The sequence below is a fragment of the Aspergillus fumigatus genome, chromosome 1 (genome assembly GCF_000002655.1).
Source record: "Aspergillus fumigatus Af293 chromosome 1, whole genome shotgun sequence".
NCBI classification, from domain to species: domain Eukaryota; kingdom Fungi; phylum Ascomycota; class Eurotiomycetes; order Eurotiales; family Aspergillaceae; genus Aspergillus; species Aspergillus fumigatus.
In genome coordinates this window covers 3,588,534-3,612,972 of record NC_007194.1, presented here as the reverse complement: position 1 = coordinate 3,612,972, position 24,439 = coordinate 3,588,534, and the positions used below count along the sequence as shown (strand labels likewise).

Genomic DNA, 24,439 nt, shown 5'->3' with positions numbered 1-24,439 from the left:
CAGAAAGCAAGGCGGTTGGTAGATATCTCAGTATATTTTGGCATGTGAGATTCCAGGCTGAAAAATGGGTAACATTTCCACAAATTTAGTCCTCTCATCATACATGGCACCAGAAATGCTAGTTAGGAAATCAGATCAACTATTTACAGTACGGATGGAGACCCAAGATATAAAGAGGCATTATCAAAAAAAAGAATCACATCCTCGCAGCCCGCGTGGTCTTATCATAAAAGTCCAACGTCATTGCCGCCAGGAAACAGGGTATATCCTTTCGTTCTTCGACCCAGAACTTGATCAGATGTTTGATCTCCATCGCGAAAAGACTGTTCGGGCCACCGGAGATCTTCATCGTGCCGTTCTCGCCGTCAAAGATGATGGAGTTCTCTTCGCCGTTGCCCATGCTTCCCGGCCCACGGGAGTCAGAGGAGGCGCTGCCGTCGCCGTGTCGGTAGGCGGGGGAGAGGTGGAACATGGAGGTGACGCGGACGCGTCCATTGGGAAGGAAATCCAGCTTGTAGCCTAGCAGAGAGGCGACTGCTTCGCGGAACTCGGACGATTTTGCGGTCCAGATTTCCTTCAAGCGGCGCATGCGCTTTTCCTTGTCAGCGACTACTTTCTCCATCTCGTTGAGCTCCAGTTTCATGCTTTCGAGGGTGCTGACGGGCACAACTTTGACGTCCGCGTGGTTGGCCTGCAGTTGGGCCAGGAGATCTCGATTTTCTGCCCGGAGAGTTGCGATAGTGGAGAACTTGAGCTTTTCCGCTTCGGCGGTGGGATTGTCGCGCAGCTCCAAGATGCGTGTACGAGACTTGGCCTTGAGGGACTTGAGCTGGGTTTTGGTCGCTTCCAGTTCCTTGCGGAGGAGGGCTGCGGCCTGTTCAGACTTGGAAAGAGAGTCTTGCAGCGTCCGGTTCTTCCGCGTCAAGACAGAGAGTCTTTCGTTCTCCGCGTCGCTCTCAGCTGGTGACAACGGTCGTTTGACGCCTCGGGCTTGTGTATCCTCCTGCTGTGGAGCTTCACGCTTCGCGAGCTCTTCATGAGCTTTTTGCACTTCCGCGCGGTATTCATCAACAAGCTTTTCCAGGTTGGCGATCTGCTCAGATTTGCGTTGGTCGAACTGGCTTTGTTCCGCGTTCAGAGTGACCTCTTCCGTGTCAAAAGTCTCCAACTGCGCGCGAAGATACTCAACCTCCTTGACTGCAAGTGCCCGCTGACGTTCTAATCTAGCCCTGATGCGACTCTCAGCTGTGGCTCCGCCAGTGGTGGCGCCGGCAGCGCGCAATTTCTCTAGCTCCTGACGGAGGTTGGCTCTCTCAGTCTCCAAGCTCTTGATTATCTCATCTTTTTCCAAGAATTGTGCCTCGATACTGCCCAATTTGTCGACCAATGTCGCCTTCTCAATCCGTTCTTGCAACAGGGCTTTGACGACTGCCTCGGGCGAGTCAAATTCTGCAGGTTCATCATTCTCCTGCAGCAGACTGGTCCACGAGCTACGCTCATCGTCTAGGATCTGTTTCTGGATCCGCAGAGTGTTCAATTCCGACTCCACTTCCTTCATGAGCTGGAGCTGATTTTCCAGTGACTTCTTTTGTTCTTCTACTACCTCGACATTCTTCTGGACTTTCCGCAGGTGGCGCAGTTCTGCCGTCTGTTCTCGATTTGCAGTCTCCAAGTTCCTAATGTGAGCAACTTGATCAGAAAGCTCCCTCTTCAATACGGACATTGTTTCTCCGTCAGCCCCCTCTGCTTTCAAGCGAATGTTTTCCGTTTCAAGGTTGGCAACATCCATATCTCGCTGTGACAGTTTCTCTTGAGTTGATTGTAAACTGTTTCTTGCATTTTGAAGATCGTTCTGCAGTTCCTCGAGCGTTTTCTGAAGGGACGAGCGAATTGTTTCTAGTTCATTGATCTGATGTTTGTGTTGCCTTTCCTGGTCGAGAAGCTGAGCTTGAGTCTCTTCCAGTTCCTCCTGGATGTTCTGCTTTTCATCCTGTAGGCTTCTAAGTTTCCGCTCTAGTCCGACCTTGTCGTTAAGGGCCTGGTCCTGAACTTCCTTCAACTCTTTGGCAAGCGTTTCGCTCTTATGGTTGGCGCGATGACTAGCGGATTCTGCAGCCTGCAATTAAACTATTGTCAACATATGCCCAACACCATTGACCACTACGAGGGAACAAACCTGCGCCTTCCTGAAGTCCGCATCGGCCTTCAATTGTAGATCTCGGAGTTCCTTGTCATGGCGGAGCATCATCAAATCCCGCTCCTGTTTGATATTCTCCAGCTCGTATCGCAGAGTGCTGACTTGTACGCGTAGCTCCTCCTTCTCCGTATCTATGCCAAGTCAGTCCTGTGATTTGTACCCATGGCAATGTGCGATCTAACCGGGCTGCGGAGGCTGCGAAGGACGGATGGATTGGCGAAGAACATTTTGAGTTCCCATGATGGACAAGGGCGAGGCGCTCCCAGGATCCTCCAAAGGAGGTCGCGAGTTTCTATTCGGATCCATCTGAAGGTTGCGGTTAGCAACAAGTTGAGTTTGACGCCAGAGCGCGATTTACCTTCAAGTATCCATAAATGATGAAGCTCCATAAACCCCAATCGGTCCCAAGATTATAGGGCGTATAAAGTGCGCCACATGACACACTCTCCGAGCTTCAGGAACTCTCCCAACGTTCCACAATTGAGAGAGCTGGAGAGTTGCGCGATCAGCTACCTATGGGGATTGTTTTCAATGGGGTGGTCGATCATACCCGATTCAGCATTGATGAGTAAGCGGCTAGTACCATGAGCTCCAGTTCCTTAAATGGGCTAGCGTCAGAATTTTCAAATGGATTTTGATTTTTTTGCGGATTTCGAAGACACCGAAAAGACCATATTATTATTTGTTCCTCCCCACGTTCACGCCAACACCCGCCAATCCTCGGTCGACCCTTTTCGTTCTGTCCTTTCGTGTATATCAAGCAAGCGCAACTTCGTCACAATGGCAAAGGACAAGTCCGAGAAGAAGGACAAGCGCGAGAAGAAGGAGAAGCGCTCAGAGAAGGACGGCGTCCACAAGAGCAAGAAGGACAAGAAGGAAAAGAAGGACAAGACTGTTCTCGTTGAGGCAGTAGAGCAAGAGCTTACTAGCAAGGTTCTAGATGGGATCGATAAAGCTGTTGCTGCCGAGACTGCCGTCAATGGAACTGCTGAGGCTGAGATGGAGGTTGACAGCCGCCCCGTTGGCGCACTTGTGCCATTTGCCAACCCTCTGGTTGAGGACAAGCAGGCCAAGAAGGTTCTCAAGAGTGTGAAGAAGGGTGAGTATTCCGAAAATCATTTGGACAATCTGTATATCAAGAGCTCTATTTCTCAGAGCGAAAAGACATCGACTGGGTTAATCGTGTACTGTGTTGCTAATAACCTTCTAGCTGCCGTAAACAAGTGCCTGAAACGCGGTGTCAAGGAAGTCGTCAAGGCTCTTCGCAAATCGCCCACTCCCGCCGCCAATGCTGCTATCTCCACTCCCACTGGCATCGTCATCCTTGCCGCTGACATTTCACCTATGGACGTCATCTCACATATCCCCGTTCTCTGCGAAGACCACGGTATCCCGTATGTTTTTGTCACATCGCGAGCCGAGCTGGGTAACTCGGCTGCTACCAAGCGCCCGACCAGTGTCGTCATGGTTGTGCCCAAGTCAGCCTCCAAGGGCAAGAAGAAGGACGGCGAGTCGGAAGCCGATGGAGAGGATTTCAGCGAAGTCTATGAAGAGTTGGTGAAGCTCGTCCAGAAAGAGTCCAAGAAGGTGAACCTGTAAAGGTCTCTTCTTTCTTTCCGTTGCTCTCTTCTGTTTCTGTGGGTTTTATCTTGATGTCGGGGCTGTTGCCCTCTTTTGCTGCTGTCTCGTCAATTGCTCTGGTGTACAGTTCCACGTTTTTGTCTGACAAGACAGTGCATGTCTTTGGGGTCTGGCCTTTGGGACGTGTTCATTCGGGTTGATCTTTCATGATATGTCCGTTGCAAATCTGGCGTTCGTAACTTGGTGTATGAAAAGGCAGGAAGTCTTATCAAAAATGAAGCTCAACACGAAGTTGATACTGTTCGATCTATATATTGATACATAAATAATCACCGTCTATTCTGATAAAGTGTCTCGAAGAACAGCAGGATCCAGCGCTGACTCTGACTGTTGCCCTGGTTGCATACACACTACATTGTGTCTCTTTCTTGTATGTGTATCCCAGGCGAAAGGCTCATTGCGCTGCCCAATGAGAGGTATGACACAATTATCAATCCAAGAGCCGCGGAAAGTTCCTTCTTGATTCCTGCCTTGCAAAGGACCCATCCAGGTCACTCAGTGGCTCTCAACATGGCAGCCATGGGGATATGAGACTCACTTTGAATGTTCGATGACAATGTTTTCATATCAGAAGTTCAAGGGAAGGTTCGGACATCTAGTTTGAATCACAGTTCATGATCATTACATTGATGCTCAGCACCTGATGGATCATAGCTAGTCAACGGCTGGTCAATCGAGGCCTCGATTATACCCTAAGAAGAAAAGATCGGGCGATCTGGTCCGGTGTCAAGGGCTGAGACCAATGGCTTTCGGATCTGGCCGATCCCATCTGGCAAGACTGTGCCACTCCTAGTATGACGCTGATCGGGCCGCCCAAACTCCAAACGAGAAGCTTATATCTTGCCCACGGCCTCCTCTCCAGCAGATGGTTTCCTGGCCTTTGAATCTGGAAATACGGTCATCGTTTCGCCATGAACTTAGCGAAAAGAGGATGTAATACTAAGCTTGGTATGCCAGTTCTCAGCGCTTCTTGACGAACTGAGCCAAAATCGCTGCAGTCAAGAAAAGATATTCGGCTCTTTCATCCAGCAGATTTGGAATGTTGCTCAAAAGTCGAATCATCAGGAGACTGGCACAATGCCCTAGATAAGAGGGGGCTCAGTCGTGATCCTGCCACCTGGGCAAAGGTGGATTTTCTGCAGGTTTGTTTGGCTAGGAAATACAAGGAGATGATCCTTCATAGGAGAGACATACAAGTACCGCACGAAGCGTCTAGTAACTCAGCATCTTCTTCTTTTCTCCTTCGTCGTTCCACCCCTTGTTAACGTTGGGGAATGTGGGGACCAAGCTCACCAAGTCGACTACTCGATCAGCAAGGGACATACTCAATCGCCTATATAACTTTAAATTCTCCAGTAGCTTCAAAAGCATCCTTGAGTCAGATCGAGAGCATCGCGTAGATGGACTGTGGGGGAATTCAAGGAGAGTTTAACGCAAGGGTTGATGGTCAATGAAGATTAATGGTTATATATAACTGTCTCGTAGCCACACATATATGGGAGTCGAGATCCCCATTAACAGGATCACCCATCAGTTAAATCATTACAGTTAAGCAGCAAGAGCCGAACAACGATGCCATTCAAGTACTCCCTACTCACCGTCTGCCTCTGTTTATTAAACCTCATCTCTGCAGTCCCTTTGTATCTGTCCGAACCTAGCGGAAAGACAATCTTTTTCCACAAAGCAAAGGCACGTCCATGACAACCCATTCTTCAACCAATGCCTAATTCTAATTTGTGATGAACTACAAAGAGCCAGGGAAAAGCCGCTATTACCACAGACACCCCATCGAACGTGGTGTCTCCTTGCAACCTCTGGAAATCAACCTGCTGGTCCACAAGCTATCAAGGCTCAATCATCTCGAGAAAACCGGTCAATAAAAGTAGCAGAGACGAGGACTGGGTATCCGTTATTGAGTATACGACTTTGTATTCTGAGCGGCGGGGCGAACAGTTGATGGCGCCTGTCATGATTATGTTGATTATGATGTGGTTAGCTGTGTTGACGGTTGGGATCGTGGAAGGGATCGAGTTCGTGCTGGAGAGATGTGGATGGATAGGCGACTGTGAGGTCGATTGTCTGTGTGAGAGGTGTGACGAGAAACTGGTTGTGAATGGGAGGGTTAAACCGTGTTGCGGTGATTGCTCTTTGGCCGACGATAAAGACGACGGATGCATTTCTACTAAGATATAGCGCGCATGTCCATGACCAAGGGTTTCATTTCAAGTTCTATGGTACGTATTCATGCAACTGCGGACACAGTCCGCGCACAATGTAGGATTTAACTAGTAGGCAATTTTCGCTCATACGCCTTCCCCGTCATTAATATCGTAAGCATTCGAGCTCGTCGTGATTAAGCTCTCTGATCACTTTCCAAAGGCTGATACCATGTCTTATCGTCGACTCCCTTCTTCTCGACTGGACCTCGGGCAGCATCAGCGGCTCCAGTATCTGCGGCCTTGCGCTGAGAGTAGTTTTCGGCGAAGCGGCCAGGGTCTTGGTCGCTGCCGATTTCGGAAGTGAAGCTGGCGTTATTGTTGGGGTCGCTATCGAAGCCACCCTCCTGCAAGTTTTTGCCCTTGGGTTTGGTTTGAGTATGCTGCCTGGTCACACTCTGGATGTACGAAGGGGCTTGGCCGCCATTGTACTGGCTGTGGTAACCACTTCCACTCGCCTCAGCGGGCTGGGACTGAAACTGGGATTGTGATTGAGTCTGAGATCGGGTCTGAGGCCGAGAACTCTGCTGGGTGGTGGAATATTCGCCCTTGTTGATACCCAGATTCCGCTTGGCAGCTGTCGAGCCGCCAGTGTAGCCAGTCTCTGGAACATGGGCACCAGGGAACTTCCCTTGGCCACCCATGTTTTCAGGGTACTTCTCCTTTTTGTCCAGCTCCTCACGGGTGGCAGCGTCGGGGGCAGAGGACAGCTTAGTAGCGCCAGAGGTGTTTGTGTTATTGAATGTAGACTGGCTGCCAGAAACCCCAAGAGGTTCGGCACCGCGGTTCTGGCTGTAGTCGCCACCGTGCCTGGCTGATTCGGCAGCAAGAGAGTCGTTGGCGACAGGTCCAGAAGACTCCTTGTTGGGATGTTTTCTGGCTTCGGGATCTGTTGTGACCTGCTCGAATACTTAGCCATATGTTTTGTATAGAGCTGGATTGCATTGTTTCACGTACCTTGGTGCTTCTCTGGCCGGGAGGGATGGGGTTGCCTTGGAGATCCATTATGATATTTTGATCTGATCAAATATTGATTGTTGGGAAGGAGTATAGCTACGTGAGATGCGTTGATTTCTGCTTCACTAGTCGATGCGTTCGTAGTCAAGCACAGTATGATGCGTCGACGGAAGCTATATAGCAATGACCGCTGAATGTTGTAGTCCTGAATTGCTAGCTCATCCAGCCAGGTGATGTCACTCTGACGGTCCGAACCCCTGCCCCCAGGCATTCCGATTCCCAAGCAAGCAACATCAGAAAGAAATGGTACGCCAATGAACCACCACCATTGCCCTTGAGTGGCATGGGCAACAGAGGACCAAGTGGAGAAAGAATGACAGCCACGGAGCCCCAGTACTAAAAGACAATTGCTGCAATATGTTGCAATTCCCTTAAATTTCCAGATCGAAACCTCTACCCTCAATCAAATCAGATGGATGACATGGCCCTACCCTTGCAGGGCACGAATAGACATGTCGAGCTCTTTACATGCTCAACTGCGCAGGTCGGAGGTCAGTCCTGATTGCGCAATGAAGTGTCTAACGGACGATGCTGGGGAATCTAGAGCTGATCAACTTGTTTGACGTCATGGTCTCAGGTCATCAAGGAACTGCAGCTGAGAGTTTTGTCGGTCAAACACCGACCGCATCGTTCAGGTGAAATCATAGTAGAATGCCCACCGAATTTAAATGGTCATTTGTCATTTAGTGTGTCGGAGTTTACCTCTGGTACGTGCAAGTGCACTACTACTGTACAATGATGGGTGACGTTCATTTAAGCTTGTACATTACAAGTCATGTGATAACAGCTTGTACATATCTGGACGATAGTATATCTCTACTCCGTACGAAAATTCAACGTCGGTGATTGCCTCCATACTAGGAGCAGATCTTATTGCCAGTATCATTAAGCTTTTTTAATACTTCTTTCGGCTGCTCTGTACTACTCGTGAAACTTACGCAGGCTCTACGCGGGCAAATACAACTCTGTCATCTACTTGATTGACTGCAAAGCTGACGCACGAGAAGACTTTATTTGTTCGGTATGGATTATCATTGAATGCTTTGGCCGCTCATCACAAGATTGTACAATACATTCATCAAGCGAAAAAAAAAGAATTATTTTCGAGCTTTAGCATCCCCCGGGATATCCGAAAGTCCTTCTGTGGCTTGGCGACCAACGTTGCCTGTGGGCTGAGTTTCCTTGTGCAATTCCTCTCCTGACATCCGTGCGCTGCTTCCTGCAGTAGCGGGATCCCTTAGAGCGGTGTTACTCTCGCCAGAAACGGATCCTTGTACGCCGCCGGAGCCGACGTTGACAGCTCTCTGGTCTGCAGACTGCCAGTCGCTGGCCACGGGAGGCTGGTCAGGCAAAGGCAGGTTGGCCTTGCGTTCTTCGATGGCCTTCGCCTTGTCTGTGTGCTCATCAACGATGGACTGATTCGTAGAGTTAGCAGCTGTGTCCCCAAATTGGATCAGGAGGTTTGGTGTTACCTTCATAGCAGAGACATTGGAATTGGCAGGTGTATTTCCACCGGCGGCATGAGAAGCATGGGATTCGGCCTTGCGAAGGTCCTGTTGGGTCTTGTAGAAGGTTTCGCTAGACATCGTGTGGAAGGAGTGTTGGGTGTCAAATATAGGAAAAAGTACAGGTAGTAGACTGATTTATAAGTGATGCGAAAAGGTCTCTTGAGTAAGTCTTTGAGGTGATGGGATTCCTAAACGTATGCGAAGAGCAGATTTCAACGCTGTTATATGTTGGAGCTGTTGTGACTGGAGACCGTCATCATCCTGGCAAGGCTGGTGAGTTTTGCCATTATGACGACATACCCTCCGTACAAGCATTAGGTTGCATATTCACCGCACCCAGACTTCCAACAACCCACCATAGGAGAGATCCCTGTTGCCAAGAACAAGATGAGAGGCTAAGGTGGGCTTCAGTGATTCATGGGCAGCCTTCATAGAGACTGCTCCATGTTGAATTTGGGTATTGCGCCAGGGTACGTTCACTCTACTCCACACCTTCCATATCACCTCATGTTCGCATGCCTGCAGCCTCATCGAGGACCGAAGATGTCATAGTACAGCGGTCAGTGGCCCCTTAAATTGAAATCGTTCTGTTTCTTCACCCTTCTTGCAACTTTTCTAAGCTCGCCAGTCATAAATTAGTCGTCATAAAGGATCTGCGAGAATCGCAGGCTGGGGATACCGTCCATGCTAGCCTGCGATAGCCTTGGATAAGCGGAATACCCAATAAAAGTGCAGAAGTTTATTTCCAGGCGATTCCTTAGAGTAGCAGCTTCAATGTCAAGGCTGTGCATCAACCTGGCATTTCTGGACCAGGAGCGATTCTCTTGATGGCAGCTTGAAATGTACTGCAGTACATCTGAGCGTATTTGAAAGGTAGAATACAGAATGGTAACTAAGATAGTTCGGCATTGGGTCATACAGGTCATACAACGTACAATGGCAGTGTAGACCTCTTTCTCCTCATCCTGCAACGGCTCTATGCTACCGAGCCTTAGGGAGTATACGGAGCACTGACCACGCGATTGCAATACCAAAGGTTGAAAGGGTTTACACCGCCTGCCGGAGTAGACGGCAGAATCTGAAATGTCCCCTGCTGGGTCAGATGCGAACTTTTTAGGTCTGCATGGGTTGGATGACTATAGACAGCGATTTTGCTTTTGTCTTTTGCATATATTTAGAGCTATAGGTGAACTGTCATTATGCCAAGAGACCCCTTGATCGGCCTGGTTGGAAAGGTTGGTTCCTGCTGTCATGTCAGAAGATAATGCCGCTGATCGAGTTGAGGGGCATTTAGCCTTCCAGCGGAAAATCCACAACGCTGAACAGTCTGACAGATGCCAGTTCGAAAGTTGGTGAGTTGTTGATACCCTGAATAATACTGTACACTATTGACCAAATATCTCTTTTTTTTTTCCAGGGAACTTCCCGTAAGTAACCCGAAACACCGTCTTCTGCCTTTCCTAAGTTTCCATAAGAAACCGCATACGATGCGCCTTCAGGACAATTCTGACTCTTGACGTACAGATTCACAACTATTGACCCTCAGCGCGCCATTGGATATCTTCAAATAGAATGTGCCTGCAAACGCTTCAACGTTTCAGACAAATGCAAGCCAAATTACGGTAGTTGCGTTGACGGCCGCCGTTCCGTCCCTATCGAGCTTTTAGATGTTGCGGGTCTCGTTCCTGGAGCACACCAGGGTCGCGGCTTAGGGAACAAGTTCTTAGATGACCTACGTCATGCGGATGCTTTGATTCACGTGGTGGATGTTAGTGGAACAACTGACGCAGAAGGTCAGCAATCGTATTCTGCGTTTACCTCTTGTCTCAATATCAGCTAAAATGAATTGCGCCCTTAGGAAAGGCGACGCGCGGATATGATCCATCGGTAGACATCGAGTGGCTACGGTCTGAGATTGTGCGATGGGTCTTGGGCAATTTGATGCAAAAATGGTACGATATGATCAAGGGTGACCCTGGGACTTCTTTGTGTTTGTCCCACGATGCTTACGGTCATACGCAGGGGTTCTATCAAGAGAAGACATGTTGCGACAAGTCAGTCAATGCGGCGTTCCCGAAAATCGATCGAAGTGTATTGACTGTGGATGCAGAATCGACGGCAGTAGATACATTACAAGGCCAATTTTCCGGATATGGAAGCACATCGGCGACGGTTGCGCGCTGTCTGGATAGAATCGGTCTGAAAGAACCTCTAGAGGAATGGTCGGACGAGACGATTGAGCGGGTAGTCCAGGCTTTTATTGATGAAAAGTTTCCTACGGTTTTCGCACTGAACAAGATTGACCATCCTGACGCGGACAAGGTTGGTTCCTTCTTCAACTCCTGGAATCATGCTAGAATCCGTGCTGAAAGAAATAACCTAGAATATCAGCAAGATCGCCAAGATGCAAGATCCAAAGTCAATAGTGCTATGCTCCGCGATATCAGAGGTTTTTCTTCGAAAATTGGCGAAACAGGGTTACATCAAGTATACAGAAGGCAGTGAGTTTTTGGATACACGAGAAGATCTCATAGAGATGGGCGATCCCGATGGTGGCGGTCTAAAAGAGATGGACGAAAAGTTGAAGAAGTAAGTATGTCCAGCTAGGACAAGAACACCTGATTAACCTCGTCTAGCCGTGTTGAGAACTTGAAAGACATGGTTCTCTATCGCTTTGGTTCCACTGGAGTGGTGCAGTGTCTCTCGCGAGCAGCGGAACTCTTGGGACTCGTGCCTGTTTTCCCAGTCAAGAACGTGCACACATTTTCGTCTGGATCCGGAAATGCGGTGTTCAGAGATTGCGTTCTGGTTAAAAAGTGGGTTTTATTGCAATCAGACATCAACGAAGTATATGACTAACGTCCGACAGAGGAAGCACGGTAGCCGACGTTGCCCACAAGGTTATGGGTGACATTCCTATATCTTACATTGAGGGTGTTGGCGGCACCAGGGTGTCTGAGGATGAAATAGTCGAAGTAGGGAAGCATGATGTGAGTTGCTCCTGGTAGTTGATCTTTTTCTTCGCTTGCTAAGAATTTCTTTGTAGGTCCTTTCGTTCAAACCTGGCCGATAGACCAGAAATATCATTCCATCTATGTACAGTCGATATAAGGCAATTTCTATAACAGGCAACCACATGCCATGAATAATACAACGACAAATCAATGATCACGAACTCATGCAAAACTAGCTGCCTCAAGCGGTCAACCGGGGCGATCAAGTACCCTTCTATAAACCATGAACAAGTTAACCAGGTGAAACATTACTGACGATAACAGTCTCTAGTGGGAAGGGACAGGTAGCACTCACCTCACCTCTTTCATCATTCATACCGATTATCGGTTCTGGTGCCTTAGGATGTTCCTTCTTAGCTTGGCGCTCCTGCTTGAGGCCTTCCCTCTCCGTCACCGCTGCCTGCTTGGATCCATCTGCGACACCCGCGCTTTCTTTTTTCTCCTTCAACCCGGAAGCGGAAGATTCTGTCTGAGGATCTGTTATATCCCGTTTGCCCTTCGATCTCTCCACCGCATGGTCGTCGGTTGAAGAGCCCTTCCATTCTTGGCCTAGAGAGCTGTTGAAGCGGGCTCTCACATTGCCAGGTGTGGGAAGCCTGGCAGGCTGCCAGACAGATTGAAGCGGAAGAAGGGTCACGCGTGGAGGGCGCGGAATAAGCATGCTCTGGAGCTTTGAAGTTGTAGTCTGGAGGCGAGGGCTGCTAGGCATGTTGGACTGTGGTCGTCAGCGTTAGTTTTCAGTGGTAAATTAGTGCTTCTTAAGTCGTAGACAGTCGGTGCAAGTACAATGCTTCGTTTAAGTAAGGTTCTCCCAGGACGTCAACTTCTTTCGAGCCGTGGATGGCCGCAGCCAAAAGCAAGGTCTATATCAAGTGACGAGATGTCCTATGACGTCTAAATGCTGCAATGGTATAGACCAGTCAAGATTGTAGGGCTTAGGGTTAAGCTTCTCCGTCTTATCGATAAGGAGATGACAGAGTGGGGGAGCTCCCAGCTTGCGGAGCATGACAATTTGGTTTCCCTGTACCTCTCTAACTGCAGCAGCTCTGTCTAACAGTCGAAATTGTCCCAGCGACGGAACAATATGCGGCGCAACTATTTGCCTATTGAGACTCTGTCATCCTGGGCAAAGCTCAATGGCATCTCCCTCGAGGGAATCGCTTTCCAGAAGCTCTATAGCGAACACGGGACTGACAAGGGCTCCGCGATCGTAGCGACAGCGGAGAAAAAGGACGAAGAAGGTGAAGCAAACACTCTTCTCACGGTTCCATCCGACCTGGCACTGACCCTCGAGTACGTTCACAACCATGCAAAAATCGATCGCCATCTTCGGGAGGTCCTAGATGCTGTTGGCGACTTTGGCAGGGTATGTTATAGGTCACGATCACTATAGACCGGGTTTTCTCACTTGTCACACAAGTTCTCAAGCTAATATGTACAGACAGCGAGAGGCGCAATTTTAATCTTTTTAATTATTCAAATCACGCATGCAAGTCCGGACTTCGTCAACAAACGCCAGAAGATCGGGATCTCGAACCCTTGGACAGAGTACATCAGGTTTATGCCGGCCTCTGTACCTCTACCGACATTCTACTCAGCAGAAGAGCGCGAGCTGTTACGCGGGACATCGTTACAGACGGCAGTCGACGCGAAACTTGGTTCTCTTGAAAAAGAATTCGACCACCTCCGCCAAGCTACGGAGGAAATACCCTGGTGTCAGGAGCATTGGTGGGATGAGGATACAGGGAAATTCACATTCGACGATTGGAAGTATGTCGACGCTGTGTATCGGTCACGAGTGGTCGATCTTCCCAGGAGTGGACATGCAATTGTGCCATGTGTAGATATGGCAAACCATGCTTGTGAGGACTCGGTGAAAGCCAGGTACGATGAGGAGGGAGCAGGAAACGCTGTACTCCAGCTTCGAACTGGGAAGAAGCTACGTGTTGGCGAGGAGGTTACTATATCGTAAGTCTTGAGAATGGCACCCTGCGATAAGAAGCTGCATGCTGACGCGGTGGCATGTAGGTATGGTGATGAGAAACCAGCCTCGGAGATGGTATTTTCCTACGGTTTTGTTGAAAACGAGAGGACGGACGCGAAGCAGATTTTCCTCGACCTGGAAATTCCCGATGATGATCCTTTGAAGATGGCCAAGCAAGTATTCTGCAAGGAGGTCCCCGGGGTACGGATTACCAGAGCTACTACAGCATGTCCGGAGCGGGGCAATCCCACTTGGGATAGCCCCTTTGTATGGTGGGCTTGTGTAAACGAGGAAGACGGCCTCAATTTCGACGTGGTGCAAACTACCGATGGGGGCAAAGAACTAAGAGCTACCTGGAAAGGAGAGGACATGGGAACGCCCAGCCGCCTCAAGGAATTGCTAGCAGCGGACCCTTTATGGCCTATTTTCCAGCTTCGTGCAGTTGTGCTCATACTCGAGCGGCTTGAGACCCAACTGCTGATCCTACGGGAGACCGAAAAGTTAGTTACCGAAATAAGCAATGACGAGGACATGCGAACGCTCTTTCGACCTGATGTTTTGAATACGATATCTAGCTTGCGGAAGCTAGAAGCTGAATTGTTGCAGTGGAGTGTCGAGGACCTAATGTGTAGGGTAAGTGCTGATTCTATGCCCGCTGACGTTCGCGAGTCTACTAACTACTTTCCATCGTGCAGCGACAGGAACTGATAACGTCTGAGACGGTCACTGCGTACCTCAACCAGCAGTCAGGTGACGTGGAAGAGGATTTTTCATAATGATACTCCCATTGGGTAACTCTAGCCACCCAACTACATGAAAGTATATGAGGTTAATCCTTCAGATGTGAATCCATTTAGCACTATATGATTCATTAGCTGTGTCAAAAGTCCAACCGGAAGTCCAGTCCCTAAAAGATATCTAGTGATAGTAATGATTGATTTCGAGGATATCTCCACTACTCTTCCCATCCCCAACTCACACTACCTCCAATGGGGGACTCATAATATCCAGTCAGTTACGGAAAAGCACGAACCAGCTATACTCGACTCCTCACTAACATATATTGAGTCATTCATTGGTGGGGTACGAGTCACGACTCTGGGGTAGAAGGACGGGGAAAGACGGGGACACTGGGTCAGGAAATTTCGGGATCTGCACCACGGTTTCGGGCTCCTAGGGAATGTCTGGTTCTACTAGATTCTGGTCCGACGTCCGATATTCGGAATAGGTAGGAGGCTTGGTGCCTTGAATACGAGTCACGAAACTCTGTTTGGTCGGTATGAGTTGGCCATTGGAGAAACCGGTGGATGACGTTGATTGATATCCACTAGCGATTTGGGCTTCCTTGCCACGCGCACGCTAAGAGAGGCTAGAAAGGACGCCAAGCCTATGAAGTATGATTATGGCCTGATGTAATCGTGTACTCCGTGCGCTTCCAGAAAGGTGACTAGAAGGACTGGGGTCATCGGGATAGAAATGGGCTTTCGTTAGCCACGAGGCAATCGTGCCATGCGCGGTAGTCTATCCGATAACGGCAGATTCAGAAAGGGGTAGGCAACATGCCAATCATCAATGATATTTCTATTGTCGCTCGGCTAGTATCTTTGATGAGCTGCCGCGATACTCGCCGTGTGCACTTGGACCAGGGACTAAATCGGATAATGGGCATTCCTGCAGAATTTAAGCAACTTCAGAACACTAGAGATCTTCGAAACGTGGACCACCTACTTCCTACTTCTGGTAGTCATTTTCCACGAGAGCTCATATTCCTGATCAAATTTTTGTCCATATCATGGTTGGTGGAGCCGGATCAAGGCGGATCCAAATACTGAACGTCTCACCTCCACCGTCGCGGTTTTCTCGGTCAACACTCGGCACGCAAAATTTGACTCCTTCCAAAGGGGAGAAACGATTACTCCATACTCATGGTCATGTAGAGTTCGCAAAATGTTTGAAAAGATCTGTGACCACTGCTTATCGCATGACTGCTCTTTGAGCGTTGGCGCGATGCATGTCTTGTGATCTTATTGGATTTTAGGACAGCAATGGGCAAACCCGTATTGGACATTAGATGGTATCCACGAGGATCCCCCGCGATTTTCCCCAGCTGCGAACAGACGGGGCTCGAAAGTGGCAAGCTAACTCTAACAGTAAAATGGTTCCGAATCTTCCCTCCCAACAATATACAGGAGTCAGTCAAATACCGGCCAGGACTTGGGGCGATCCATTTTTATTATTTTTGTATCCGTACCTGCTGCTCGTATTTTTAGAGGAAGGCTTTAGGGCAAAATCAATGATTATCTGGCGAGAAATTTTCGTGATCCTTCGGGCTGTAAGAGTTCTAGGGAATAACTCGGCGGAAACAACCGTAAAGAATCTCGTGGCTGCAAAGACACAAAACACTTGTGGGCGGTGAAAGGTTTATTCGGTGATGACATCTTCATGTCAAGCCTCCAATTTTTGAGTTCGAAACTCTCTAGTCACTGAAAGCATTGGAAGGCCAGGATTGCGGAGAGCCCTTCCCATGGAATGGGCCGAATTGTGTAGTTGTTCCTTGTTATTCTATGGGACATGTCAACAGGCGGCGGCTAATGCTCTACTTAATATAAACTAGAATGAGGGTCATTGGAGGGATAATAGACGATCCTCCGTATTTGAATTTGCACATTGGTTCATTCTTGCCTAAAGAGAGACTACTGTTGGAACTATGGGTTTTAGCGGCTTTGGAATACTCATCGTCTGACGGGTTCAAGGCACACGCACCTTGGAAGAGAAGGCTTCGCAGCATAAGCACAACATCCCTTTTAAAAATGAATGCAAAGGGTCTGCACCCCAGACACCCAGATACGAGGAGGACGAACTTCTCGTGTATCCCCCCCAGATTCGCCTCCACAAAAGTTGTCATTTCTGTGTTTCCATGATGGAAAGATGATCGCTGTATGACGGTGAACCAGATTTGTATCCGAACAGGAGGCGTGAATTGCCAATAACCAAGACCTTCTCCAAAGTCAGCAATTAATCTCCAGTTCTCAACGATCGTCTGGATAGAACCACATCGAGCAAGCGTAAGCGTAATACAGTATTGACTAACCCGCGGTTGCATCTTCGGTGTCCACTGAGCAAATGAATTGCTGTAAAACATCTATTACTATTGGCTATATGGCTTAAGAGCAACTCCACATGGCTGCCTCTCACGCTCCAAGATATGCGAGATGCCAACTTTCATGTACTTACGGAGCAGTGCTGTAATTCTTCCTCTCAATAATACTCGGTCCATTCGGTAGTCAAAAGTTACTACTTTTCCCACTTTATCCCCAAACAGGCTCGATCCCCCGTTCGTCTTGCGTCTCTTCTCCTCGCCTCTCTTGTCTCTCTACCGCCACTACTTCCTCTTTCTTTTGATATCGTTACTTCTCAGACATCTACGCAGACAATCTGCTCTCCACTCTTCTAACACCTCGAATGCGAGGCAACTATCTCGCCTTCAGTACCTGGATCGTCGCCTAACCTTACGGAGTACTAAACACAGGTATCATCCAAGCCGTGCACTTGTTTGGCGTGGACCACCACTCCGAGAACAAGCATCATTATAGACGGCAGATGCGTTAAGAGCATCCAGCCAAAATGCCTGGAATTCTCCCTATGAAAGTGATCAAAGTCGGCAACGGCTCTCAAAGTCGTATAGCACAGGCCTGCGATCGGTGCCGAAGCAAAAAGATTCGTTGCGATGGAATTCGACCGTGTTGTACACAGTGCGCAAATGTCGGCTTCGAGTGCAAGACAAGTGACAAGCTTAGCCGTCGAGCGTTTCCTCGGGGCTACACGGAATCATTGGAAGAACGAGTGCGAACTTTGGAGGCGGAAGTGAGAGAATTGAAGAATCTATTAGACGAGAAGGACGAGAAGATCGATGTTCTGTCACGTATACACTCTTTTTCACCAGCTTCACAACAAAGAGTTCAGGCCGTGTCCCAGTCACCGTCCTCTATTGAGTCTGCTCGCCCCAGGCTGTCCGAGGCTGCCGAAGAAGTCATTCAGATCCCGGAAGTATCATCTTCAACTGAGTCGCCTGATAGTCTGTGTGTTGGTCTTTCGAGTGCTCGCGGATATTTAGGTATGATGACTACAGTGGATATGGTACCAAAATGCCCTGCTAATTTCGTCTAGACGTTTTCACAAAAGGACTCAAAGAGCAGGGTCGGCCTCTTTCTGTCATTTCCACTCAGGCTTTGACAGCCTCACCTCCGGCCATCTCTCATGCTCGCATTGATCAAGCCATTAAAACCACCCCACGACTAGTCTCTGACCAGCTCATCAATATCTTCTTCCAAGAATGGGCGCCTCTATACCCCGTCGTCCATCGGCCGACCATACTCAAAGCTTATGAAAAGTATCTATCGAACACAGAGTCTGTGCAGGGCAGTACACATGACATGGTGCAACTGAACCTGATTTTCGGAATTGCTGCTCTTGCTTCTAGTGTAAGAAACTGTGTTTGGATTTGCATGTAGAGAGAGATTTGTGAACTAACAGGAGGTTTAGTCACGAACCAACCAGGATCCCACATTCTTTGAAGACAACTGGTCGTCAACACTCGAGTCCCTGGCAAACAGTATCTCTATCTCGACATTGCAGTGCTACGTCCTTGCCCAGATGTATTGTATGACCAAGGGGGACTACACAGGTCTTCTACGCTATCGCGGCCTCGCCGTTGGCCTTTGCCATCAACTAAGGCTCCACCAGAGCCAAAAGCGATTCTCTTCCAACCCGCTCGTTGCCGAGACTCGTAAGAAGGTGTTTTGGTGTCAATACGTCCTTGATCGGTTAGTTCCCCGTCTACCTTGGATGGTTCGAGAACTCGAGGAATGTTTTACTCACAAAGCCACAGTTTCACCGCTGCTTTGACTGGACTTCCAGTCCTCTTACGCGAAGAGGATGTCCGTACTGAATACCCTGAGGACGTTGATGATGAGAATGTCACGGAGACCGACTTCTTGCCGACTCTGCCCGGAGAGTCGACTCGCATTTCGAGCGCCCTTGCACTATTTGGAGCATCTCGAGTTCTGAACAAGGCTCTGGAGTATATTTTCCCTTCGGACGGTGGTTATGAGGTAGTGGTGTCGAAGATGCGCTCGGTTGCCGAGCAATTGGACACTTGGGTAAAGACACTGCCTGCTCACCTGCGTCTCGAATTCTCCCAGGACAAACCAAGTACAAATATCACAAGCAGCCGGTCACCCCTTCTGGTAAGTTGTTTGGGCCGTCGCTCCCAACGACTTTGCAGTACGCTAACATCCGCTCTACTTAGTCTCTGGTTTATTATTATATCCGTTCTCTCATTCATCGCCCCGCTGTCTGCTTTGGTGAAGAGCACATTCGGTCACCATCGATTCTGGCTACATTTGACTCGTGCAAGCATATTATTCAGATCCTACAGCTGCTTGACGAAAGGCGTCTTTGTCTCTCGATCAGTATCAACCGGAAAGAGCTGGTGTTCACGTCTGGTTTGGGGCTTCTGTGGCAAAACACGGGACTCAAACGCGAAAGTAAACTCCTCAAGGAGTGCCAGAAGTTGCTCACCGCGGTTATTGATCAACTCGAACCCGAGTCGGCTCAGGCAGCAGCAGAGTTCAGCTCGGTAGCCAGCCTGCTGGTTTCCTTCGACAGTGACAAGCGCGGGACCTCCGTCAAGAATCGGTCTATGTCCCCACCTGCACACAAGCCGCTTAAGTCACCCAAGAAGCAGCTGCAGTCTCTGAAAGCACGGTCGACTAGCGATGAGGCGCCAAATCAGGCGACTGAATCGCTATCGCGCAGAGCGACCATTTCGGGTACTAGTCTCGGTGTCCCTCACCGTCATCTTCGATCTCCCAGTCGGGTTAGCTTGCCATCTGAGAATTATCCCGCTCCACAACAGTCCATGAACAGGGCTTACTACATGTCACCATCTACGACACATGAACACACACAGACCATGTCGAGCTCGGCTCCCTCGAATGCCGCCGCGGGTCCGATGAGTATGGCTGACTGGGAATTTGTTCTGAGTGACATGGATCACGGCTATTCGAACATATTTACCGGCATTTATGGGGGCAAAGAATGTGGTGAAGACAGTGGTCCATTTGCTTCTTTAACCACGGGCTGCGTTCCAACGGATCAAAGTCCCATGCCGCTGTCTGCGTCAACCAAGGATGTCCCTGGTCTGTCACCTGAAGCGTGGTCGGCGAGCAGCAACAGCGACATGTTACCGAACCACGAGGTCAACCCCGCGCCGCAGAGCGTCCTCAGTTTCTCCGACGAGAGCATAAATGCCGAGGATAGCTTGCCATATCATGATTTGCAGCTGCCTGTGGACGATTTAGACCCATTCCGGGGCATCATGATCCCGGCAGTGGACGACGAGATTGATGAATTTGGAATGACTCACGGTTGGGACCGACGGCTGGCCGTCTAAGACTTGTTATGCTTTTGACATGAAGGATTTTACATTGGGCGCGATCAAGGAGGCGATTGTTTTTTTCCCTTTTTTTCTATGCCTTCTCGACATGATACCTATTGTCTCTGGAGTATTGTGGTTTGTGATTCTCTTGATCAGACACCTTTCTCGTCGTCTTAAGTTTATATCGAACTGTTCTTGGTGTAAAGGTCAAATTTCACCCTATATAAATGTCATTTTTTTAGTCCTTCCTCAAATTAATGATGCTGTATATCCATCCTGCTCCTTTCCATCATCATCATCGTATGCATCACATCCTTTATCTCGCAAGTCATGCATACTCGGGGAGATGTTCGCACGCATGGCAGCGGTAGGTGCACCGGATTGGTCGAATTTGGCAAGCCCGTCTACTATCTAGCTAGGTACTTGCAGACGAATAGGTACCTTAGGCGCCTGAAGGTTTGGGAGACTGTCATAGGTTGGCCCTGTAGATCGACTGCGTCCGTCTACTTTTATTTCTGGGTGCTAAACTGTCATCTCATGGTGCAGGTGTAGAAGAAACATGTGGTGGCTAAATTTTGACAACTGGCAAAGTTGTGACAGTCCCATTCGAAACCCAAGAGTACCCAGTTGATATTTACAAAACATGCAAAATGCTTACAAAGAATTCAAGTCAAATTTTTTGATCAGCAGACCAGCAGTATACTCCATAGCTATCATCCTATTTACCCGTGGCATCTTTCTGGTCTTGAATTCATGGAAAAATTATGGAGTACTGTGTAGCAGGAATCGGAGTAGCGTCCTCCGGACCCAGCATTGTTCTAGAGCTCTCGACGGTGTCGGTTATTAATAAGGAACTGTGGATTATTATCAGGACATGGACTCGTCCCCGCGGAGGACTGTGTAGCGTTGCTATGTCGGTATTGCTTTTTGCTGCGTGAGTTTGAGGATATCGCTTTGCATGGAGGGGCAAGTATTGGCAAATATCCCTGGTCATAGAGAAGGGATTCATAGGTGCAGTGCAAGAATGGCCCGATGATCGGCGTCGGCTAATGTCATCAGTACTCCCCTATGCTTTGGAGGGGTCTTGACGCTCGACTCTGTGTGAGTCTGGGTAGTCGACGGCAATTGATCGCCTGAAGGTAGAATTCTTCATTGAAACAAACCGAGGGGAGATTGATAAGGATTATCTAACATATGGTAAATTTCTGTTATTATGCTAAATGCTTTTACTCTGCTTGGCAAAACTGGCAAAACTCCGCGGCGGGAGAGGATGCCTGAGGTATACACGGCGATAGCTGCTGGAGTGGGGGACTACTACACAACTACACAGTCAGCACATGGGTTCTGACACAGAAGAGATTGAAGCTGTGTGCTATCTATTTCGTAGCAATTGGCAGGAAAGCAAGTCCAATGTACCAAATGACTTAAGATACATCAGAGGCAACTCCTATAGCAAGTCATCGACGTCGGCAAACCCAAAGGCTACGGACTCCTAATCATCCCAACAACGTCAATCGAGCATTCGGTGAGTTGCTGCCCCACCGCCGACATCATTTCCCTTACCATTCCCCCCACCTTGTCTTGCTTGTCTCTTTTCCCCCTCCAACCTGGCTGTCCATATCTCGTAGTAAGCATTCGCCATAGCTCTCTACTCTTCTTACGACCTTTTTCTTGCTCCTTCTCTTACTTGCTCTCTTTCTCTTATACCCCCCCTCCAAAAAGATTTCCAGAAGAAAGTTTGTTTATAAGTACCTTCTCCTGCCCTTCCTCGTCTCCCCTCTGTCATTTACATCATCTAATCTTCCAGCCAAAAAAATAGTTAGCCATCATGGGTTACACCGATTTGGATCAATTGGCTATCAACACGATCCGTCTTCTTGCGGTATGCTCTATCTGGTTCCCTTCTTATAACGCATATCTCTATAATACCTGAGTCGATGGTCGTGGTGATGGTTGAGATGTTGCTGTCTCCAACTTGTAATGGCAGCTGGCTGCGGAACACCCCGCTCAGTGTCCAGATCAAGCTCGGATGATGGCTTATTTTCATCGAAAAGCCACATCTCAGCTCCATCTGCATGGCATAGAGCGATCTATCGGAGCAACGTGCTAATCACATCATTCAGGTCGATGCCACCTTCAAGGCCAACTCCGGTCACCCCGGTGCCCCTATGGGCATGGCCCCTGTGGCCCACGTCCTCTTCAACAAGTTCATGAACTTCAATCCCAAGAACCCCAACTGGCTGAACCGGGATCGTTTCGTCCTCTCGTAAGCTAAGCTTCCTCGGCTTAGAATGTTAGGCATTTCATTGCTAATGCTCTTCATCAGCAACGGTCACGGTTGTATGCTCCAATACGCTCTCCTCCACCTCTTCGGTTACGATGTCACCATGGACGACCTGAAGAACTTCAGAGTATGATCATTCCCTGAGTATCGAGCAAGATATGGGCATTTACTAAACCTGCATAGCAACTTGATAGCATCACCCCCGGTCACCCCGAGGCTCACGACACCCCTGGTGTTGAGGTCACCACTGGTCCTCTGGGGCAGGGTTTCGCCAACGCTGTTGGTCTGGCCATTGCCCAGGCTCACACCGCCGCCGTCTTCAACAAGCCTGGCTATGATTTGATCAACAACTACACATACTGCTTCTTCGGTGATGGCTGTGCTATGGAGGGTATTGCCAGCGAGGCTGCCTCCATGGCTGGTCACTTGAAGCTCGGCAACTTGATTGCCATTTATGATGACAACCACATTTCGATCGGTGAGTTCTTACAGAATTAACATTGTTGACTCAATTACTAATTGGCATATTTTTATCTAGACGGTGACACCAAGTGTGCTTTCACTGAAGACGTCATGAAGCGTTTCGAGGCCTACGGCTGGCACACCGTGTGGGTCAAGGATGGCGACAACGACCTCGAGGGCATCGAGGCCGCCATTCACGAGGCCAAGAAGGTCACCGACAAGCCCACCGTCATCCGTCTGACAACTACCATTGGTTTCGGATCCAAGCTCCAGGGCACCGGTGGTGTTCACGGTAACCCTCTGAAGGCCGATGACTGCGAGAGCGTCAAGCAGAAGTTCGGCTTCGACCCCAAGCAGAGCTTCGTCGTTCCCCAGCAGGTCTACGACCTCTACCACAAGCACGCCGCCGAGGGCGCTGCCAAGGAGCAGGCCTGGAACCAGCTGCTTGAGAAGTACGCCACCGAGTACAAGGCTGAGCACGCCGACCTTGTCCGGCGTCTCTCCGGCAAGCTTCCCGAGGGCTGGGAGAAGAGCCTCCCCACCTACAAGCCCACCGACGCTGCCGTCGCCTCTCGTAAGCTGTCTGAGGCTGTCCTCGAGAAGATCCACGCGGTCGTCCCTGAACTCATGTCCGGTTCCGCTGATTTGACCGGCTCCAACAACACTCGCTGGAAGAATGCCGTCGATTTCCAGCCCCCTGAATACGGCATTGGTGAGTGGTCCGGTCGCTACATCCGCTACGGTGTGCGTGAGCACGCCATGGCGGCCGTTATGAACGGTCTTGCTGCCTACGGTACCATCATTCCCGCCGGTGGTACCTTCCTCAACTTCGTCTCATATGCCGCCGGTGCTCTCCGTCTGTCCGCCCTCTCCCGCGTCCGCGTCATCCACATCGCTACCCACGACTCCATCGGTCTGGGTGAGGACGGTCCCACCCACCAGCCTATCGAAACTCTGGCCCACTTCCGTGCCCTCCCTAACTGCATGGTTTGGCGTCCCGCCGACGGCAACGAGACCAGCGCTGCCTACTACTCCGCAATCACCGCCAAGCACACTCCTAGCGTCCTTGCCCTCACTCGTCAGAACCTGCCTCAGCTCGAGAACTCGACCATTGAGGCTGCTCTGAAGGGTGCCTACCCCGTCGTCGAGGCCCCCAACGCCGCCATCACCCTCATCTCCACCGGTTCCGAGGTCAGCATCTGTATCGAGGCCGCTACATACCTCAAGGAGAAGCACAACATCGTCGCTCGTGTTGTCTCCGTCCCTTGCTTCGAGGTCTTCGATGCTCAGCCCAAGGACTACAGACTCAAGGTCCTTCCCGACGGCATTCCCGTCTTGTCCGTTGAGGCTCTGTCCACCATGGGTTGGGAGCGCTACTCTCACGAGCAGTTTGGTCTCAACCGCTTCGGTGCCTCCGGCCCCTACAAGGAGGTCTACAAGGTAAGGCTCCATTTTAAATCACCGCCTGTTATAAAAACAAAAACGCCGGTACTGATTTGTTTCCTTTTCTCTAGAAATTCGAGTTCACTCCTGAGGGCATTAGCAAGCGTGCTCTTGCTACCATCGACTTCTACAAGGGCCAGCCCGTGCGCTCGCCCATCAACCGTGCTTTTGAGCAGATTCTGTAGATGGCTTGCGTTAGTGTCATGATGGATTCCATTTCTTAGTGTCATGTTT

At 49.5% G+C, this 24,439-nt stretch overlaps 9 protein-coding genes across 9 annotated transcripts; 5 read left to right on the top strand and 4 right to left on the bottom strand.

Annotated features, from left to right (window-relative positions):
- Positions 1-17: 17 nt before the first annotated feature.
- Positions 18-2,703, bottom strand: AFUA_1G13580 (coiled-coil domain-containing protein MAD1). Its single transcript, XM_747635.2, has 4 exons — positions 2,556-2,703; positions 2,380-2,503; positions 2,177-2,328; positions 18-2,116 (listed from the first exon to the last, which is right to left on the bottom strand). Exons 2-4 carry the CDS (start codon positions 2,501-2,503, stop codon positions 197-199), a joined length of 2,196 nt encoding a protein of 731 aa, XP_752728.1. The 5' UTR covers positions 2,556-2,703; the 3' UTR covers positions 18-196.
- A 115-nt stretch (positions 2,704-2,818) lies between these two features.
- AFUA_1G13570 (uncharacterized protein) lies at positions 2,819-4,089 on the top strand. Its single transcript, XM_077803948.1, has 2 exons — positions 2,819-3,296; positions 3,408-4,089. The coding sequence occupies exons 1-2, from the start codon at positions 2,825-2,827 to the stop codon at positions 3,794-3,796; spliced, it is 861 nt and encodes a 286-aa protein (XP_077660117.1). The 5' UTR covers positions 2,819-2,824; the 3' UTR covers positions 3,797-4,089.
- A 1,909-nt stretch (positions 4,090-5,998) lies between these two features.
- On the bottom strand, positions 5,999-7,789 carry AFUA_1G13560 (uncharacterized protein). Its single transcript, XM_747633.2, has 2 exons — positions 7,012-7,789; positions 5,999-6,953 (listed from the first exon to the last, which is right to left on the bottom strand). Exons 1-2 carry the CDS (start codon positions 7,057-7,059, stop codon positions 6,192-6,194), a joined length of 810 nt encoding a protein of 269 aa, XP_752726.1. The 5' UTR covers positions 7,060-7,789; the 3' UTR covers positions 5,999-6,191.
- A 275-nt stretch (positions 7,790-8,064) lies between these two features.
- On the bottom strand, positions 8,065-9,569 carry AFUA_1G13550 (uncharacterized protein). The gene is made up of 3 exons (XM_077803947.1): positions 8,880-9,569; positions 8,544-8,822; positions 8,065-8,486 (listed from the first exon to the last, which is right to left on the bottom strand). Exons 2-3 carry the CDS (start codon positions 8,655-8,657, stop codon positions 8,169-8,171), a joined length of 432 nt encoding a protein of 143 aa, XP_077660116.1. The 5' UTR covers positions 8,658-8,822; positions 8,880-9,569; the 3' UTR covers positions 8,065-8,168.
- Positions 9,570-9,673: 104 nt separating this feature from the next.
- On the top strand, positions 9,674-11,652 carry AFUA_1G13540 (Ygr210 GTPase family protein; the record flags this gene model as incomplete). The annotated part of the gene is made up of 11 exons (XM_077803946.1): positions 9,674-9,814; positions 9,874-9,931; positions 9,997-10,006; positions 10,104-10,372; positions 10,438-10,531; positions 10,602-10,633; positions 10,690-10,901; positions 10,963-11,168; positions 11,216-11,395; positions 11,449-11,569; positions 11,626-11,652. Exons 1-11 carry the CDS (start codon positions 9,779-9,781, stop codon positions 11,650-11,652), a joined length of 1,245 nt encoding a protein of 414 aa, XP_077660115.1. The 5' UTR covers positions 9,674-9,778.
- A 143-nt stretch (positions 11,653-11,795) lies between these two features.
- Positions 11,796-12,522, bottom strand: AFUA_1G13530 (uncharacterized protein; the record flags this gene model as incomplete). The annotated part of the gene is made up of 2 exons (XM_077803945.1): positions 11,889-12,522; positions 11,796-11,807 (listed from the first exon to the last, which is right to left on the bottom strand). Exons 1-2 carry the CDS (start codon positions 12,300-12,302, stop codon positions 11,796-11,798), a joined length of 426 nt encoding a protein of 141 aa, XP_077660114.1. The 5' UTR covers positions 12,303-12,522.
- A 70-nt stretch (positions 12,523-12,592) lies between these two features.
- On the top strand, positions 12,593-16,757 carry AFUA_1G13520 (SET domain-containing protein). The gene is made up of 4 exons (XM_077803944.1): positions 12,593-12,959; positions 13,035-13,561; positions 13,622-14,210; positions 14,273-16,757. Exons 1-4 carry the CDS (start codon positions 12,678-12,680, stop codon positions 14,351-14,353), a joined length of 1,479 nt encoding a protein of 492 aa, XP_077660113.1. The 5' UTR covers positions 12,593-12,677; the 3' UTR covers positions 14,354-16,757.
- An 89-nt stretch (positions 16,758-16,846) lies between these two features.
- Positions 16,847-20,296, top strand: facB (C6 transcription factor FacB/Cat8). The gene is made up of 5 exons (XM_747628.2): positions 16,847-17,691; positions 17,745-18,058; positions 18,120-18,400; positions 18,466-18,823; positions 18,886-20,296. Exons 1-5 carry the CDS (start codon positions 17,202-17,204, stop codon positions 20,029-20,031), a joined length of 2,589 nt encoding a protein of 862 aa, XP_752721.1. The 5' UTR covers positions 16,847-17,201; the 3' UTR covers positions 20,032-20,296.
- A 195-nt stretch (positions 20,297-20,491) lies between these two features.
- tktA (transketolase tktA) lies at positions 20,492-24,390 on the top strand (the record flags this gene model as incomplete). The annotated part of the gene is made up of 7 exons (XM_747627.2): positions 20,492-21,764; positions 21,824-21,898; positions 22,140-22,282; positions 22,343-22,427; positions 22,484-22,778; positions 22,839-24,202; positions 24,277-24,390. The coding sequence occupies exons 2-7, from the start codon at positions 21,845-21,847 to the stop codon at positions 24,388-24,390; spliced, it is 2,055 nt and encodes a 684-aa protein (XP_752720.1). The 5' UTR covers positions 20,492-21,764; positions 21,824-21,844.
- Positions 24,391-24,439: the final 49 nt, after the last annotated feature.